The sequence below is a fragment of the Aethina tumida genome, chromosome 1, assembly GCF_024364675.1.
Source record: "Aethina tumida isolate Nest 87 chromosome 1, icAetTumi1.1, whole genome shotgun sequence".
Taxonomy (NCBI): Eukaryota; Metazoa; Arthropoda; class Insecta; order Coleoptera; family Nitidulidae; genus Aethina; species Aethina tumida.
In genome coordinates, this window is record NC_065435.1 from 50,916,747 (window position 1) to 50,937,102 (window position 20,356).

General features: G+C 32.1%; 1 protein-coding gene across 1 annotated transcript in view; it reads left to right on the plus strand.

Annotated features, from left to right (window-relative positions):
• The window catches only part of LOC109595938 (nephrin), a 160,492-nt gene extending 152,401 nt beyond the window's left edge, over nucleotides 1-8,091 (plus strand). The window contains exons 11-14 of the mRNA XM_020011375.2: nucleotides 600-902; nucleotides 5,343-5,657; nucleotides 7,483-7,619; nucleotides 7,879-8,091. Of these exons, the coding sequence (XP_019866934.2) occupies nucleotides 600-902; nucleotides 5,343-5,657; nucleotides 7,483-7,619; nucleotides 7,879-8,013 (890 nt within the window). The 3' untranslated portion in view covers nucleotides 8,014-8,091. The remainder of the gene's footprint in view (nucleotides 1-599; nucleotides 903-5,342; nucleotides 5,658-7,482; nucleotides 7,620-7,878) is intronic.
• The last annotated feature ends 12,265 nt before the right edge of the window (nucleotides 8,092-20,356 follow it).

Below are 20,356 nucleotides of genomic sequence, written 5' to 3' on the forward strand. Positions count from 1 at the left end.
TTATGTGATCACAAAGATCCATCATACAAACAATAAGCTATATCTGAAGCATGTCACAAACATGAATTCAATTGTTCATTAAAATAGAAGGAAACCGAATAGTTAGTTAGTTAGGATGTTATTTCAATTCGTTTAACAAAGTGATCATCAATAATTATTGAGCTCCATCTCCGTAAGAATGACATCTGCTTTGTGTCGCAACATTGCCGGAATCGATGCCGTTTAATGCACTGTCCGCTTATTGTTTCGGGTTCATTTGAGAGGTTGACATGATTACAGTGGAATACAACATATCAATTTGGCGTACATATTAACCCGGCATTGATGGGTTATTGATGAATTTCAAACTATGGTCCGTATTGTATTCTATAGCACAAAGGACCGTCCGTTTTCGAGTACATTCCTAACAGGTGCACTGAATAAGAGCAATTTCGTCCAAATTGTCGCAATCCATTCACAAACTAGACTACAAACAGCATTCCATTACTTTTTGGTCTTTCCACTCTTCCCATCATTCCCATTACATTGATTATTTGTTTTTTCTTCTTCATTACAATTATAAGAGTCCAAAGTATCCAGAGTAACGATATTTTTTTCAGGTCGTCCTTCGCCACTCCAAAACTGCACCCTAATGAATCAGACTTCGAACTCCCTGCAGGTGGACTGTATGGAGGGCTTCGATGGCGGCCTCCCCCAGAGCTTCATTATGGAGGTCTTGGAGCTACCAAGTCTGCGACCCCGCATCAACCGAACCACGTACCGGACGCCACCCACATTTACCGCCAACGGTCTCGATCCGGGCAACAGCTACAGGATCATGCTGTACGCGGTCAACGCGAAGGGCCGGAGCGATGCAACTGTGATCGATCCTGTCACGTTCAAAGGAGTCGCCAAATTGCAGGGTTAGTACCTAGACAGGGTGGTGCATCGCGCCCTGCACTCCCGTTTTCATTCCGCGAGAGTGCACTTATCGTCAATCTGGATCCTGCGGGAAACTTTCGGTTATCGGACTGCTGGTTTACGGTTTATTAAGGATTTGGAGGATGAGTGCTGCAGACATCGGAAGTGATTACTTAAAAGGAAATTTGGATATTTAGCTCGTTTTTACTTGACCTAAATGAGAATTGTTTTCTCATATTTAATTTCTTATCAATGTATTCTGAAAAGAAATCGAATATCTTTTATTAAACAAATATAAGTTATTAATGTTTTACATTTGCTCGGCACGTAACGGAAGAGGGAACACCATAAACACTCATTAAATTTATGTGATCCATTAATATTTCGTCCGAAAGAAACTTTAAATCTCCATCCCCTCGGTTTAAATCATCCGTCTCATAATTTCCTATTAAAAAGTATTTATTGTTTTAATAAAAGTCAGCGTGGCCCGATTCGTTCGACCGCGACTTCGGTCTCATTTCCATACTTTATTCAGTCCTCATGTAAAATTCATTTTTGCGTCTTCGGTTGGCCGTGGCCGTGTCTTGTAAAATCGCCAGGGATTTCCTCCTCCCCGTGCCGACCGACATCCAGCATTGTTTGGCCCCAGTTCTATATCTTGTACACAAATCCGGACCCCGGAGTCCGGTCAGTTTTCGTTATTAATGGACCCGCCCGCCCGTTTGTTCACTTCAACGAAAATATTCGCTCCGATTATTGTCGATTTAATATAGCCCGGAGTGATTATACCAATTAATCATCAGTATTTACGGAAGATGTCAAATAAGAACCTGCACGGGACTATTATTAAGTTTGTATTCGATTTAGAACGGATTTCTCTCCACGTTTCCGTCTTCCATCGATTCTCTTTGGATGATTTCAATTAGACCGTTTTAGAACTATTAGAACTTTTCAACTTTGTTGTGACAATTAATAGTAACAAATGTTTTACTTTTAAAATAATGTTTTAAACTCTTTTCCTTAGCAATTTTATCACAAGGAATTATCTTTAAAAATGTTTCAATTTTAGTCTTAGTTCTCATGTAAAAAGACATTCCCCTGTAAGTCCTTTATGACATAAAGTTTATGCTTGAATCCAAGGACAAATTATATTTGGTTGTCGGTTTTACGTTGGACTTGTTCCTTTATGTTATGTTTGCAAAGTAATTTGTTATTTAGGATTTAATTTTATTTCAGTGCCCCAGCTGGAGCCAATCAGTGTGTTATCAGAATCCTTTCGGATAAATATAAGCGGTTTTTGAATAAGAGCCCGTCTTCGGATGCGAAACAGGGTTACCGGAAATCCGGACTTAATCCCGACGCGTTTCGATTTACTTTTTTCAATGCGGCTGAATCCGGACAGACAAACATAATTATAAACTTACATCGTCCGGGGGATCCACACTGCGGAATACCGCAGGCCGATAATGAACGTTGATTAATATAATCCTGAAAGGACGTTTAAAGCCCTCCTCCACTTTTTATCTCGCTTTTTCCGTATTATTTTTTGGGGTCTAAATGAATTTTCACTAACATCCATTTCATTATGGGCCCCGGCGTTCTGCGAAAGGATGAAGCCTGGGACTAACTTTTAACGTTATCGCAGAATTATATCATATGGTCGAAAAGGGAACGGGCAGGGACGGTACGCGAAAAATTTCCCTTTTTTAATGTTTTTTTCACGAGTTCGCTGTGGCAGGATGCCGACTATAACACTACACCATCACTAAATTATATATGTGTTTAACACCTGGTTTCGAGTTTCAGGCAGATTGTTGTTTTCCCAGAATGATTTCATGTGTAATGTTTTAGCGTTAATTTACCAAACTCGTTAAACAAGTTGAAAAGTTTTAAATGCAAAACACTGAATTGTTACACTGTTTAATATAAATGTTTCGTATTGATACGATTTTTATTACTCTGTTTTTTATTAATTATGCAAAATACCATATTTTCCGCATATATTTCCTGTTATACTATAGGTAAAATTTATTTTAAAAATCAGCTTATAAATTATTCACGTGTGTATTTATTAATTAAATATGCATTTAAATGTTTGTTTACATTTAAGCTCACAGATTCCAATTTTCAAACGTTCAGATTATGAAACTTACGCCAATTAAAAGTAATGTCCTTGACTAATAAAGAACGGACATTCCTGCCCCAAAATAATGACACGTCATTACGTTTAATTCAGTTCCAAACAGAATCCGCCGAAACGGACGAATTGAGCAACAAAACTTTACAAAGCGGAAAATTTAATGAGTCCAATTGTTTCGGGAATTAATTGGCAGCGAAGAAGGCGTCCGGAATCGGCGACGCGAAAAAATAATAGTGCTTCATTCGCTTTTGGGCCCACCCCGAACATTCCGAATATTGTTACGATGATTGATGATCTCGGGGCATTTGCATTTTTTCGTGGGGAACTTCCGAGTCGCTTTGTGTTTTTGTGTGGACGTCTTTAGTGCCGATAATACTCTCTTTCTGACAGGTGAAATAAATGTGGGCGTCTTTGGTAAATGATGGAACATATTGAAATTTAAATTCACTTTTGATTTGCTGTTAACGCATTTCAAGAAGGAATAAACCTTAAATATTTTCATTTCAATATATTAGTATATTATTGTAATAAAATTAAATCACCCTGTATAAATTCTTGTCAATATTGTATCATCAACAGTGTTCTTGTATCAAACCCACACCTCTTGGAACCACAAAACGGAGACAAAGCCGTAGCGGTTTTAAAACGCAACTATTCTATGCATCCTAAAATTAGCAGAAGTAACACGGCGCAATCACGCAAGAATTGTTTTCCGACGAATTCTCCGCATCGGAACGAAACTATTCCGCTCTAACTAAGCACTTCCTCCGGCTTGATGTACAAGTATGCATTGTGTCCCGCTCCTCCGCGTTCCTGCCGCTCTACTCCTGCACGCCATTCAACAATATCAAAATGTCATCCCGACTGCGGCGACCCATTCTTTAAACGCGCCCCGAGACTCCGGCGAAATGCATTTCTGTCTTTGCCAAGCTATTTGGCCGTGCATTTTTCCTGCAGTTCGCTCGAAAGTGACGCTTCTTCTGCGAAACAGTGCCATAATGGAGAGTCATCTCCGGTGTTTCGCTGTACTCTAGGCCCAATTACGGGATTTTAACCCAGAAACTGCATCATCCACCGAGGACTATTTGCATCAGATTCCTACCCTTGTTTTTATGGTTACTAGGTCTAATATACATGTTTGAACAGTTTTATGTCTTTGCATTCTTTTAAATTTTCATCAAATTTCTACTAACTAGTTCAAGGAATCCACAAAAACACTATAAAAGGAGCTTACGAAATGTGGCCAGAACATGTATGCATATGAAGATATGTATGTGTCATCTCCAGTCAGTTGCATGAAAACACATTCGGTTACAGTACAAGTACAATAAACGGTCAGTTGAATATTTTCATAATTTCAATAAATTGCATATTATGATCAATAGTAAATTTAGTCCAATTGACCAAAGCTAATCAGGTGTATATTGCCTCAATTTAAATAAATATCCACATTGTGAACCATTTTAGAATAGCAGACCAGAGTACTGTGCACATACACACCTGATTTAGCACGTAATATGTATATGTGTTGTTTTATTTCAAACACATTTCAAATTTATATACTGTGTGGAACAATACATCTTGCGTGGATGCAATTTTCCGTTGGAACTTAAGTTCAAAAGTTAAATTGTGTACTTTTTCTCAGGAGGTCAAATTCATTTCTTGAAGATATAACGCTGTAAATCCGCCACATTTATCGGATAAAGTTGATTTTATGCCGAACACAAACCACACGTGCTATTAAACAGTTGACAACTTTTTAATGGAACAATAGAGACACCGTTTCATAAAGATATCTTTACGGACGCCTTCATTGTACTAACCAAACATTACAGCTGTGTGGTGACCATTAAGCGTTTCTACAATGTGGTAATTTCCAACGTAATTGGTCATAAAATAAAGTTCTCCGCGTATACTTCCAGACACACTTAATATGATTTAGCCGGATAAACAGGCGGACTGCATCAAAGCCGGGGTTGCCCGCGGTAACGTTGCGTCGAAGCCGTTTGGCTAATTTACCGTGCAAAACCGCAAAATAAATAACTATTCCACGTTAAATTACGTGTGTACTCAAATAATATACCGCCCCGTATTTCTGAAACGATTCAACGGGCCGTGTGCTATTTCCGTATTTATTTACAATGAAACGGCACACACCTGAGTGACCCCTTAAAATTATGTTGTATTGAATATTGGTCGTCGACAGATTCGATTGTTACTTTTCTGGTTTCACTTCGTAAAATGTTGCATGCAACTAACAAATACAAATTGCAGAGAATAAATTCGAACAATTCTTTTACAGGTTCCACATCGAGCATGCCCGTAAGTCCCCTGATCATGGGCTTGCTAGGCACCGCAGGTATTCTGGCTACTGGCGTCTGTCTGGTACTGGCAGCTTTGTGTCGCAGACACTATTCTAGACCAAGCCATCGTAATGACGGTGGTACTAAACACGTACCAATGGAGGCGGTTATCAATGCCGACGATCTCATTGTGGATGGTTCGGTAACTGGGGTGCGAACACCCGTTTCGACTGATCATGTCTTCACTGCTGAGGCGGTTCGCAATGGATCCTCCATTGAGGCTACCGATCCGGATATTATTAGGAATCAGTATGGTGAGTACATTCCATTAATAATTATCCGTATTTCTCGTTTATTGAAGAAATAATGTAATCTCCAATTTTATAAAAACTATAAACATAACTTCAAATTTTTTTACATTAATAATTCACTCTCCACCCGTGACTTTTTTTACTTCCTCCACATTTTTGTTAATCGCACTGTTAGGTTTAACATGTCCAAATTAGTACCCTAATAATTTATAATTAGAGGGAGATAAGCCACAGTAATTACTTTTACGAGTTTGAACACACTTTTTAATCTGCTTGTTTGTGACTATAATCCATTGAATACAAGCATCAGCTAAAATTAAAAACAGGCTAATTTATTTATAAATAATATAATTTACATTTTTTGTTGAAAAATAATTTCAATTCCGGTACTCTGTATGACTCTAATTGTAAAATACAGATGAAAATTTATTCTTTATATGGTATTAGATACCGGAAAAAGTAATTTACGTTTATGATTCATAATTTTGTTGAATTTATTATTATATATTGGCATTTTTTATTAAACTGTTTATACTAATTGAAAATATGCATTTTTTAAATATACTATTTATATTTTCCTATATGAAGTCGCGTAATTCCTTCAGTTTAAAAGTAGCAATTAATGCAATAAAGATGACCAACGTCAAGGTCGTCCTGCAACTTATACCAACAAAGAAATGAAGCAACATTTTGTGCAAAATATTGAAGCAATATGTTTGGAAATATATCTGTTACTAAACTGCGATAAATAAACAATTTAATTTTAAAAAGTTGAACAAATGGATTCCATTTAAGTTAACGCAAGATAACAAAATTATTCGTTTGACAATTGCCAGTTCTTTCCTTGCATGCAACTCAAATGAGCATTTTATTAATTATATTGTTACAGGCTATGAAAAATTCACGTTAGTGTGGACAATAGGTTGAAGCTAGTAGAACAGCACTTAAAAAAGCCTTAAGCCAACAAAGAACTGTACATGAAATTTTAAATATTAACTACCTACCAAGATACCAAACGATCAATAGACCTAATTGCAAATTGATGTTCATGAAAAACTTACTCAAAGACAAGCTTCTTTAGTTAATAGAAAAGCGCATTACTTGCTCAATTCACGTTAAAGACTCAAATAAAGCTTTAAATCTTAAATGGGAAGCTCTACTCCATCCATCATATAGTTCAGATATTTATTCCTGAGACCATTATTTATTATTGTCTCTCTTCAATGTTTTATTTAATAAACGGCTTATTTTTATAAAGAAGGTCAAAACAGAGATTGATCATCCCAATTTTTTTAACGTGGCATGAATTTGCTTGTAAAACTTTAATTATAATGGTAATTATTTTGTAGAATAAAAATTATTTTAAAGAAAGCTATGTACAACGTTAAGAACGTAAATTATTTTTTCCTGTACCTAACATATAAGAATTTAAACAAAACTTAAGTCTCGACACTAAAAAATTAATCCGATTACCAGAAAAACTGTGCACAAAAAGAGCACAATTTACATGACTGAATACACAGAATAAAAATAATAAGGGGATGAACGTAATAATTTTATATAGAGAAAAATGCTAAATTACAGACATAATCTATCTCGTCCCATGGAATTGCATTTCCAAACAGACCGGGCAGACTTTTCACCACTCCACCGTACTTTAATATCCCCCCTAAAAAAAAGTAAAATTACGGTTCAAAATAAATTCCGACCTCAATAATTTCACGGTAAATAAGTACCGAAGAGACACGGTCGTCGCTTCATATCTCAAAAATTATTTTAATATGGGAACGGTATAAATCAAGAGCCGGTGTGTTTTTTTCTGTTGCAGAAAGGAGACCGACTCATGGATTTATGAAGGTGTACGAGCCGCCCGTGTCCAGGGAGGAGGACGAGATCGACGACGAGGGCGAGGAATACGATTTTAGACGCGTTGCCAAAGAAACAACTCACATCCCGAATCAGACGGTGAGTTGGGACCGATTGAGCGGACCCTTAATTGCCGCCCTTCCTCGCGCGAAATTAACGATCCTTACACTATCATTTCACGCCGATCTATCGGAATATTACAACATTAATTAGAGAATTATAATACAACGTTTCCTTCCATTGTCTTCATATAACTGATATTTATTTCTCTGTCATTTTATCTAATCACAATTAACTGGAATTGTACGGTGAAAAACATTTCGTGTGCACTTTTTAAAGACAGTTTTCTTTTATTTAGGTGTATCGGAGTCTGCAAAGGCCAAGTCGAAACCCCGTGGTTCCCAGCATTCCCGGAACCCAAACTCTGACGCACAAATATAGGGGACCCGAAGTTGTCACGACTTCGAATAGAATACAAGAAAGTTGCATATAAATAATTGTGTCATTGTTTTTATCATGTATTATATTAATGTATTTAAACAAAAATAAAAATCGGACTGTCAGTCGACAATACTCGACTTCTTTATTTAAGTTATTTATATTTATTTTTTGTTTTTTTTTTACATTCTCTCAAAATCCCTCCTTTAAATTCCTTCATCTAAATAAACGGTTGTCGATAGTGTTATAAACGAGAAATTTTAAAATTCAACCGGAGTAAATCCGTAGTTGGCGAATTGGAAAACATTCTAGGAACAACAAAAATTGTATTACACGGTTATCAATTGAAACGTAAGAATAAATAAAGGGAAAATAAATATATATCATACGACATCATTTGTATGTATTGCGTATCGTTCAAAACATCATTTCGGAGCAAAATTTTATATTTTACGAATCCGACTTGGATGAAATATACAACAGTGCCGTATTGGATAAACGGTAAAGTATTTTGTGGGCACTTGAAATGATTAGTACTTCGAGATTAGTTGTAAAATTTAGCTAACAGCCTACAATCAACGGTACAGTCAGCAGCAATAGAGCTAAACAAGCAATTAAACAAACTACCTGCCACTGAAATTGCTCCTGCAAAGAACGAATACCATTGCCGCGTCTTTGTTGAAACTTCACGCAATATTACAGCAGTGCATTTTTAGATTTATTACAAGTTTTTGCTTTCGCGTTTTACTACATGTTTGACGGGAATTTTATTCACTCGATCAAATTTATCGATTTCTTGATATTTCACGAGAACAGTCCCATTGCTCTGGTTCATACACGGAAAATCGTAAATTCAGCAAATTTATTGAAACCGGTGCATTATCCACGGCATAAAAGTGGAACGAACATCTATGAAATATAGTGGTGCACAAAGAAAACATCCACTCTAGGAATAAATGCAAATACAAACTTTACTGCCAACGCCCACACACCGTATTATATTTATATATCTTTTTTACTGTTTTACTTGTTTATTAAACAGACGTTTGTCTTAGACACCCCACTTTTACGTGCCAATCAAAGAAAATATAAATTATAGAGTTAATTATTGGGAAATATATTAGCAGCGAATTTCTTAAAATTTTCAACATATATAATCGATTGTAACATAATGCGTGTCTTTTCTAAAAGAAATATAATAGCAAAAAAATAAGTCTATTAAAAGCGTTTCAAAGGAGTAAATGTTCACTAGCTCAATATAATTAATTCCCCATGAAACATATAATTGTTTATGAGAAGCGTAACTGGATATACGAGCAATAGAGGTATTAAAATTTAAACTTACTCGAAACGAAACTATTAATTTCCTAGGATAATTAAGCCAGTTAATAATTACGTATAATGGATGCTAATCAATAAACAAATGTGATTCTACAATGCAACACAATAGAATTAGATCAAGGCAACATTTGTGCTCCGGTATAACAGACCGAATTTCAATTTGCGGTTTTAATATAATGATTTTGTGACGTTTAATTAAAGGGGTGCTGTTTACTTTGGATTGGCAAAAATCATCGTCGGTAGTTGGTTGTTTTGATAAATAGTCTGCGTCGCTAGGCAATTCCAATTCGCCCTTGTGAAAGGCATAGGATTCTTAATTGTTTAAATTGGCTGCTGAAATATGAAAAGGTGCTATTGATTTTTCATTTGCAACATTTAGACTTAGAAAAACTGTTGATTTATTCACTTTTGAACACGGCCCGTACCATTCCAAGGAGGATTTCCACGAAACGCGTGTACCGTATTTGCATGGACAGTTTAATAACAAACACGGAACATGATTTATGTGTCTAAATTACGAAGGTGATACACAACAGCCATTGATAATGCGCCTTTATCGAAAACGTCACGTTTTCTAAGTGGCAACGACTACACGGGCTGAAAACTTAAGTAGTTAAAGCGGACGCTCCCACACAGGATTCCCAATTTAACATCAAATATGTGCATATCAGGTCTTTTCTGTAAAAATTATATCTACACAACGCACATAAAAAAATATCAAAGATAGAAATATTCTTCCAGTCACTCAGACTCTCGCACATATTAAATTATGTGCCATAAACTTATCCCAAGAGCCGTCGCTGCTGGCGACAACATCCAGATCTTTCAAATTATTTGATACATCTCATACATTTAATGTCATTTTCTTCTTTAAAACTATAAACGAAAGGAGTTAAAAGCTGCAACAAAGTTATCGACTATCAGGAAAATCATAATTATGTCATGCCAACTCCCGCATTAAATCGCTTGTGGCAGGTCCAACGTTGAAACGAATGTTCCTACCGATATTCATCTACGACCTGTTTTTCTATATATTGTTCCCGATAAACATAATATAACCGTGTAAACTGTGTAAAACTTATCGAGTTTATACATCTCCAAGGAATCCACGTATTTGCATTAAAACACCGCATAAATTGCAAAAGTTCGTTCGTTCACGCACATCTGAAAAAAAAAGCGTCGACGAAAGTTCGCCGCTTTATTTTATCACGTACAAAATAGTACACAATTGTTTTTATGGAGGGAGAGCGCCACCGGAAAAGCAATTGCATCATTCATCACGGACGTAACTAAAATAAAAAAAAACTTTGATAAACGCTTTCACGGTACCCAAACAGATAAATAGGCGGGAAAGTTCAAGATGATAAATATTTTTTTATGCGTTTTTGTGTTTGTTTTAGTGACGTTTTTCGATGTGAAATATGTTAAATAACGTGCAGGTTTTATTGAGCGAGTTGTTTTACAGTCTTTTTTCTAGAAAATAAATGCTCTAAAATGTTCCATGAAATAAACAAAGTTATAAATAATACATTTTTTTAGTTTTAAAGTCAGGTAAATCATCGATGACATTAACTATTCAATGAGAACTAAAAGGTAAGTTAAGTTATTTTATAACCGAATTGATTTAAATAAGTACAAAATAATGTAAATAATATTGCCTATTTATATAGTTTATTTTTACTTTTGATAATTATATATTATATTAAATAATTACATACTTGTAAAAATATACTCTCCTTAATTTTAAGTAATCAATTAAATACCTAAAAAATCCTATCCTGGTTATTTTTGTAATCGAAGGGAAAATGTGTTTAAAATGAAAACATTCCTGTAACATTTTTTATTTATAACTCAATTTAAACAAATAATAGCAAAAAAGCCAATAAATTTGATTCATGCAAATTTTTGTTTTTAATACAAAATTATTTTATTTCATTTCTTCAAAATTATCAGTGTGGCCCGAGATATACATATCTCACAACTTTTTACTTATAAAGAAAGGCAAAACTCTGAAGAGTGAAAACATTTTCTTTATTTATCTGACAGAGATTCATTATATCATTTTTTATTGACGATAAAGGACCAACATTTTTTATTAAAAAATAAGTTTTCTATCGAAAAAATTTTGTACATTAATAAGTCTGTGTCAGTTAAAATTCACAATTTTCTACTGAAATATGTCTTATTATCACCCAATCAAATTATATAATGCAATAAAATGTGAAAAATATGTGACTTATCAGATTTGTTAAAATATCTTTAAATGTGACATACAGTATTGGCCATAATTATAGCAAAATATATTAAAAATATGAGCTGTACTACTTGTTTATTTCTTTTTCTGCTATTCTTGAATACTCTGCAACTGATCAATCTAATTTTATTATTCAAAAAATTATCAATTTATATAATTTTAACAACTTTTTAATTTTTGATCTTTCATTACTCTGTGTGAATTTAAATCGATTATTTACTAGAGGTCTAATATTTCATATTCTGAGATATTGGTTAATAACACGAAGTAAATTCTTTATTTATTTACTTTTTGTTCCCTATCAATTCTCAAGTCGAATATATCGATGTAAAAATTTGTACATTATTCAAATTGATAGTCGACAAAAATTTGTTAGTGTGGAACGATTTACTTTGAGACACATACAGAAACGCACGTCTATAATTGAGACATAGACTAACACAGTATTAGTCTATGATTGAGACAACTAACATGCGGTAAGATCGGTGCTTCCCCGGGGATTATTAGAATCCGCTCCTTTTCGAATTCCCGTTGTCGGTGGGATATGCCGAAAGTGTAATCCGAAGGTCTCTATGCACCGCCCTAATCGTCCATTGAAGCCATTGAAGGTTAATTGCTGAATTAGAATTTAATTCAATCCGTCGTTGGTTGTGTGTATGTGTGGGCGGCGAGACGTAAAGTTTTCCGCCATAAAAATATCTAATTACTTCGCCCGTTGAAAGTCTGCCCTGTCCCGATCAAAAGTTTAAGTGAGTTAGGTAAGTTAAATATAATCCGATGAATTTTTCATTGTTACGATTGAAGTTCGCAGACAACGGCCTTTCTTTGCGGGTAATTAAATGAAACAGATTGAATTTTTTACCGTTTCGAGTTTATGTACATGGCAGACCTGTATCTGGATCTGGCCAAAGTAACATAGACACGGTAAAATTGGAACGAAGGCTCCTTCCTCATTAAGAACCCATCTGCAGTACGGACCTGTACGTTAGTCTCTCCTGAGATGGTTTTTTTGTTGCCAGTAGCATCATTATCCTGAAAGCTGTATGGGAAAGGTTTTCGCCATGAAATTATTCCGTAATGAAAGATGTGAAATGTGTTAACACATGTGCCATGCTGATCTCGACAACTTTTGAATTAAATTTTAATTAAGTTTAATTAATTAAACGAAACCGGTTTACCGCGCACTGTTATTACGTATACGGGACTCCCTGTTTGTTACCGAGTCCGCTGTCCTATTTGTTTCACAAAAAACGTCTAATGAAACTCAACTATTATATTTACATATGACTAAATTTTCAATTATTAGACATAACAAACTTTCCATCAATTATGCAATTTTCAATTTTATGCGATTGACTTTTTTAAAAACTAATTTGTCCTAATAAAAATTAAATGCTTTAAGTATATTGAAAGTTTATTTTACAAGAATGTAACGAATATGTTTTTATTTTTAGAAATCTCTATATAATAACTGCTGCCATCAATCAAACAATTTACTAAAGAGCTGTTGATTTTTTCCATATTCTGCAAAACACAAAAAAACTTGAAAAATCACTTAATCGAATAAAAGTGGCATTATCTTTGCTAAATTTGCGTCCGAATTAAAAACTGAGCAGAGTGTCCACACGAATACAAAGCAAACGCTTCACCAGAATCGATAAATAAAACAGGGCTTGTTTACTGAAACGGAAGTCCGACATCTGTATTCATAAGGGTGTCAACGTTGACGTTTTTTTTTTAATCGTTCAGTAGATACGGATTTTAATTTAAATTCCATCGACTCTCGCCACCAAGGATAACGGCTTAGGTCTAAATTAAATTACAAATTGCAGTATTTCCATTTAACTTTTAATATCGGGCATATTGTATTTTTAATATTCGATCCACTGTAAGCGACATTTTATTTTTTTTTTTATTTAGCACGTGACTATGCATATGCAAATGAAACCTTAGCAAAATAATATACAGCAAAAATCTCTTAATTATTTTGGTAAAATATTTTCAACGAATATTTTATCATGTGTTGCCTATATTAATGATTATCTGTCTATGATGATAAAAATAATGATAACTATAATCAATAAAATAATATGTATGGCTTAAAATCAGTATTTTTATTAGAGAAGTACACTGAAAATATGTACAGTAGTGACCATAATTGTATTAACTTATACTTGAATTGGATGCCAGTACATATAATGTTTGTTAATCTAATTTTATTCTTTAAAAAATTGCATACTCTTTTATTTTTCAATTGATAAAATTATAGCAAATTATAACCCTTCATTGCTCTCCTTAAATTTAAATAGATATAATTCTGCATTACCAAGACCAAGAAATAAAAATACTGAAATGTCAAAAAACAATCCGATCTTATCGTCAACTGAAATTATAGTCAACGTGGAAATGGAAACTAAAATAAGTTCAAAGATTCTGAGAGGATGGGTGAGGATTCGTTTGACTCCAGACCTAAAAGAAAATCCTTACAAAAAATTTTAGATCACATTCACTGTACTACATAACAGTGAGGACGAGTAGTTTTTGTGACGAGTATATATTTAGTTAATAAAAAATGATGGTTCTACAGACATTCAAGAACAAAACTGCGCAAAAAAATTGAAATACCATAGTACAACATGGTGGCCATTCAATTATGCCAAGGGAATGCTTCAATTCTTCAGGTGTAGACCTCTTTAGACTGATTTATGTACTTTTTCTACTTTTTAATATTTCAATTTGGCAATAATACTCTTTATTTGTGAAAATATTGCACAATGTCATCAAATCATACAAAATCTTCTCAAAAAAACTTTTAATTGTGAAAATATTAATATAATAATTAATTTCACATACTTTATGGTCGATGTTTAAAAAGCTGAAGTTTATGTGATATTAAAAAAAAACATTCAGAAATTAATACAAACAAATTTGTGGAAACTACACACTCCACTTTTAATTCCGACTCACTTTAAATATATTGCAAAATCAAATACGAATATTATAAAGAGATAACAAATAAAGATATCACAATCACAAAATTTTAATTAATATCTTAATAACTGGAAAAAATGGGATTTTACAACTTTCTTAATTGTTTATTAAACAAATTTGAAACAAAGATCTTACAAAATATGCTAGAATTTTAAATATTCTAAGATAAACAATAATCAGGGTAAGCTTATCCAGTTTCAGTAATAGGAGCATCCCATGGTTATTCTAAATCAAAAGACTTAAGTAAATATCCTGTCAAATTATATGATACTAATATGAAAAATATACCACATGTATGCAAAAATAGTTAATATTGTAATAAAACAAACTGTTGTCTAAAAGTAAACTCTTGGAGAAAATGTAATTAGAAAATTGTACAAGTTAAACTGAATTAATAAAATTATATAAAATATGGTTGTTATTTTCCTTAGTAAATATTTTCGACATCATTCATAAGGGTAAGGGTGGCGAAACACCTGTTGAAATGTTGTGAACTCGATATATTGGGAACTCCGATTTGTTGAATACAATAGAGATTGGAAATTCCAAAACAAAATTTTCATATCTTTTTATTTGAAAATTACAAATTATCGCTAGTTAGTCGTGCATTTCTACGTGCTACCATTGACCCCAGAAAATCAAGACCCTGTTTTATATTTAATTAATTTAATATCTTAATATGCACCTTCAATTATTATTTTATTATGTGATAAATTTTAATTGCTTATTTTATATTCATGATTAAAATTGTAAAGTGTAAAACAGTGTATTACATTTGACATTTTCAAATATAAAACAACATTCAAGTACAATAATTATTTCATATTAATGAATTTCTGTTTAAATATTTTACTATTTATTAAATTAAATATAAATTGTGATCTTTTCATTTTACAGTCGATACAAATTCATAGCCACCTTTAAAAATATATTGTTTCACATTTACACAGCCAACTTCAAAAATATTTTATTTCAAATTTTTTTTATTGTTTATTAGCATTATGAAAATTGATATTCAGAAAATGAACCTAAAAACAAAAATTCTATTTGTGTTATTATAAAACCGAAACAACAGACCTAATAAAACTTTAAATCAGACATTACAAAACAAGTTTACATAAAAAACTCAATAGAAAAAATCCATGAAAACTGCGTTTGGTCACCATCGACCAGCAGAATACGAATTGTTGTAACCCCTGGAATTGTTGTGAACTAGACCTCTACTTTTATGTATATTAATAAAAACTATTTTTCCAAATATAAAATAACAAACTGTCCAAGTAATTTAAAGTTCTGTTTAAATATTTAATTATAAAATTACATATAAATTTTAGTTTTTAATCAAATTATGGTATTCCTAATCAAATATTTATTTTATTTAGATTTTTTGATATTCAAATACTGAGCTCATATATAGTCGAAATTATCATAAAATTTTTAGTCAAATTAACGTAAAACACCATACTGTTTAATGTATTGACGTATATTTTTAAGTACACTATAGTACAAACTATAGTTACAAATATAAAATAAAATTTAATAAAATTAGTTTTTGTTTATTAATACTGCTGTATCTCGACAGGAAATTCTTAAACTTAATAAACAGTCCAATAAAAGATGCCGAAATTTTACAAATTAATAACCAACTTTAATAATATTGATTCAAATTTGCCATTTATTATTTATTAATACAAAATTAAAAACTATATTTCCAAATATAAAATATTATTTAAATATATTAATTAATACAAATCAATTTAAAGTTTCTATTTAAATAGACTATTTCTGAATTAAATATAAATATTGACTTTTAATAAAATTATAATATTCGAATTAAGAATTCACAGCCAATAAAAATAGGTTATTTCAAATTTGATATTTTTATTTCATTCATTAGAACAATAACATTCAGAACAAGAGCTCAAAAGACAAAAAGCCACATATTGTTTTTTGTATAATTAGAATAATACCGCTGTAACTTGACATGAAATTCTTAACTTAATAAACAGTCCAATAAAACTTGCCGTAATTTTCAAAATATTATTCGTCATCTACATACAGATCAGTCACAGGAACCATAAAACACAACGCGACACACTTAAATAATAAACACAACGGAAAAGTGCATGAAAACCGGCGGAAAATCATGGACGCGTGGTGTACTTGCGAAAATTCGAATCCGCCATTACAAATTCATAGCCAACTTTAATAATATTCATTCCATTTTTATTTATTTATTGAAACACTACAAAAACTACATTTCTAAACATAAAATACCACTTAAATATATTAATTAATTTCAATTAATATAAAGTTTTTATTTAAATATGCTAATGTTAAATTAAACATAATATTGGTTTTTAATCAAATTACGACATCCGCCATTACAAATTCATCGCCAACTTGAAAAATATTTTGTTTCAAATTTATATATTTATTTCACCTATTATATATTTATTTCTCCTATTAGAATAAAAACAGTCAGAAAAGAAGCTCAAAATACAAAAAGCACAGGTTGTTTTTCTTTATATGTTTGGCATAATACTGATGTATCTCGATATGAAATTCTTAACTTAATAAAGAGTCCAATAAAACATACCAAAATTTTCATAAAATTCCTCGTCAAATTCACACACAGCAGTCAGAGGAAGCATAATACATCACGCGACACACTTAAATAACAAAAACAACAGAAAGATTCAAGAAAACAGGCAAAAATTCACGGACGCGTCGTGTACTTGCCAAAATTCGAATTCGCCATTACAAGTTCATAGCCAACTTTAAAACTACATGTTAATACAAATTGATGTGTTTTATTTTATTTACTAAAACAATGATGTTCCAAAATGAGCTTCAAGGATAAAAATAAGTAAAATAAATTATTGTTTAATATAACCATTTCTATGCAGGACAAGATTAAAATCCTAATGTACGCAATACTTACCTGTAATTTTCAGTCTTCGTTAATTAAACAAATCAGTCAATAAAACACACAATACACAAAAGACCACACAATACACTTAGATAATAAACACAAGTGAAAAATACGTGAAAACCGGTGAAAGATCCCGGACGAGTCTTACACTCTGTAAATTATGTTAAACTTATAGTTAGTAACCGTCGACCAATAAAAAGTGGCATACGGGTTGTTGTGATTCCAGGAAACGACACTCGCCTGACCTATTTAATGTATTTGCATTTATTTTTAAGTACGCTAATAAAATCTATATTTCCAAATATAAAATAACATTTAATAAAACTAATTGATTCAAATTATTGTAATGTTATTAAATTAAATATAAATTTTAATTTTTAATCAAACTGCAGTATCCGCCATTACAAATTCATAACCAACTTTAAAAATGTATTGTTTCAAATTTGCCGTTTTTATTTCATTTATTAGATATTTTGGTATTCAGATATTGAGCTCAAGAGACAAAAAAGACAAGATATTATTTTAGTACAATTGGCATAACACCGTTTCAAGTATTTCAAGATGAAATTCTTAAATTAAATAATAGTCGAATACATACTCGAAATTATCATAAAATTCTGAATCCAAATCTCACAGGTCAGTCTGAGGAAACATAAAGCACTACACGAAACACTTACAGGATAAACACAACGGAAAAATCGCGAACGCGTCGTGTTCTCGCCGCAATTCGTATCCGCCATTGCAAATTCACAGCCAACTTTAAAAATATTTCGTCTCAAATTGGGAATTTTTAATTTATTTATCACATATTTTGATATATAGAAAATTGACTCAAACACCGAAAAATGATATTTTACTATAACTGAAATAATACCGTCGCATCTCAAGATAAAATTTTTAATTTAATAAACGGACTAATGGAACATACAACAAATTTTCATAGAATCCTTCGTCAAAGTCACATAGTTCAGTCTGAGGAAATAGATAACACTACAAGCGCAACGCAAAAATCCGTGAAAACCGACGCGTCTTCTGCACGTCAAAACTCGACAAAACTACAAGTGATTGCTGTCGGCCAATAAGAATGCGGCATTTGAATTGTTCGGATTCCTGGAAACGATACACAACCGACCCGTTTAATTTATTTCTATTTACTTTTGAATATATAAAAACGACATTCTCAAATATACGCACATTAATTAGTTCAAATTTGTTTATTTAACGGTTCTGATTAAATATTTGATTATCAAATCTATTGTTGGTATAAATTTTGGTCTATTAAGTTTACGCCCTTTTTATTTTATGGAAATTAGGAACAGTAGAAATAATATCTCGGTGTAAAGAGAATCAGTTACGAGGGACTATTATTAACAAAAAAAAAACAAAAATAAACAAATACGTATTAATAAATTTAGTGCGCGTACCCAAATCCATCATTTTAAGTACAAGTCAATTTCAGGGCAGACACTCTCCAGTTCAAGGGTTGGTACAAAATTTCAGATTATATTTTCCCTTTCTAATAAGGGTGATGGCAGCATACCGTGCCTAACGATCAAACTTTCTTGGGTAAACGTTACCATAAGTTAATCAAGGTAAGTAGAGATCTCGATTCGTGGTCCTGTTGAATGTAATGTTCAAGCTAGTTTGTCAACTATAAAGATTGCACCTTATACAACAAACTATGGCATTTTGTCAATAGCAAAATATTATTTGAACCCACAATTTTAAAATGAATTAGTAACTTTAGCACAAATATAATTCAATTAGGTGCAGGCGGGTCCTAAGTCTTTGGAGTGGCAGCTTTGACAAATTGTCACTAATTAATTTCTCGAAAACTAGACATAGTTTCACATTCATACTTTAAACATTGTCTTCAGATCCCTAAGAACGTTTCCTGAAATTGCAATTACCTTCCCTATAGGTCTTAAGTGACGGCACCAATTTGAATTAATTTTTTATGGTAAAACCTAAATTCACATTCATATTTTAAATATATTTATCATATATTTAGGGAAGGTTAAGAACATTCTAATTCTTTATGGTAATAAAGTGAAACTATGCTGAATGTATGTTTCTTTAAAGATTGTCTTTTAACACCACAGGACATTTATGATTCTTCGACAATATCTGAAATTAATAATAATTATTTAACCGTTACAGTAATGTGTAAACAATTATTTAATTATCATAAAGCGAATGGTAAAAATTGTTAGCATAAAACCAGATGTTTTAATGGAAAACTAAACGCCAGCGTTGACCAATGGCAGACATGGGGTGACACCCCCATCACCCATGCGGCATGCACGTCATAAACAGGGTGTTATCGAGCTGCTTATCGATCGGTCAAGTGATGGTGATGCCTAAATTAGTACGGTGGTGCAGCCCAGTTTGGTGCAGTTCCTAATAGTATTGTGAGTAGTAGTCTATTTATTGGATGTACCTCAAGGAAGTTGGCTTTTATCATAAATCGATAATTTATTAATTGTTTATCATTTATTTCAATTTCATTAAAATTTGTTCAAATTATTTCAAGTTTCCAGATTTTATCATTAAAATGATATTTCTTAAAACACTTTCATAATAATATTTAACTACAAAATTAACAAAATATAATTTAAAGTTTTATTTAATAATCAAATATTAATAAAAAATATATCAACTTACTTTGACACAATCAATGTAAGTACTATATACAGTGTTTTTTCTTCACTTCACCTATTTATTATTATTTTTTTTAAATAAATTTAAATAACATTTAATAGAACATTTATTTCTTAAAAAATTTAAAAATTATGTGACAAAATATATCCTTATGTTTTTAGAATTGATATTTTAAATCAGTTTCCATCATTATCTCTTATTATCCTATCAATGATT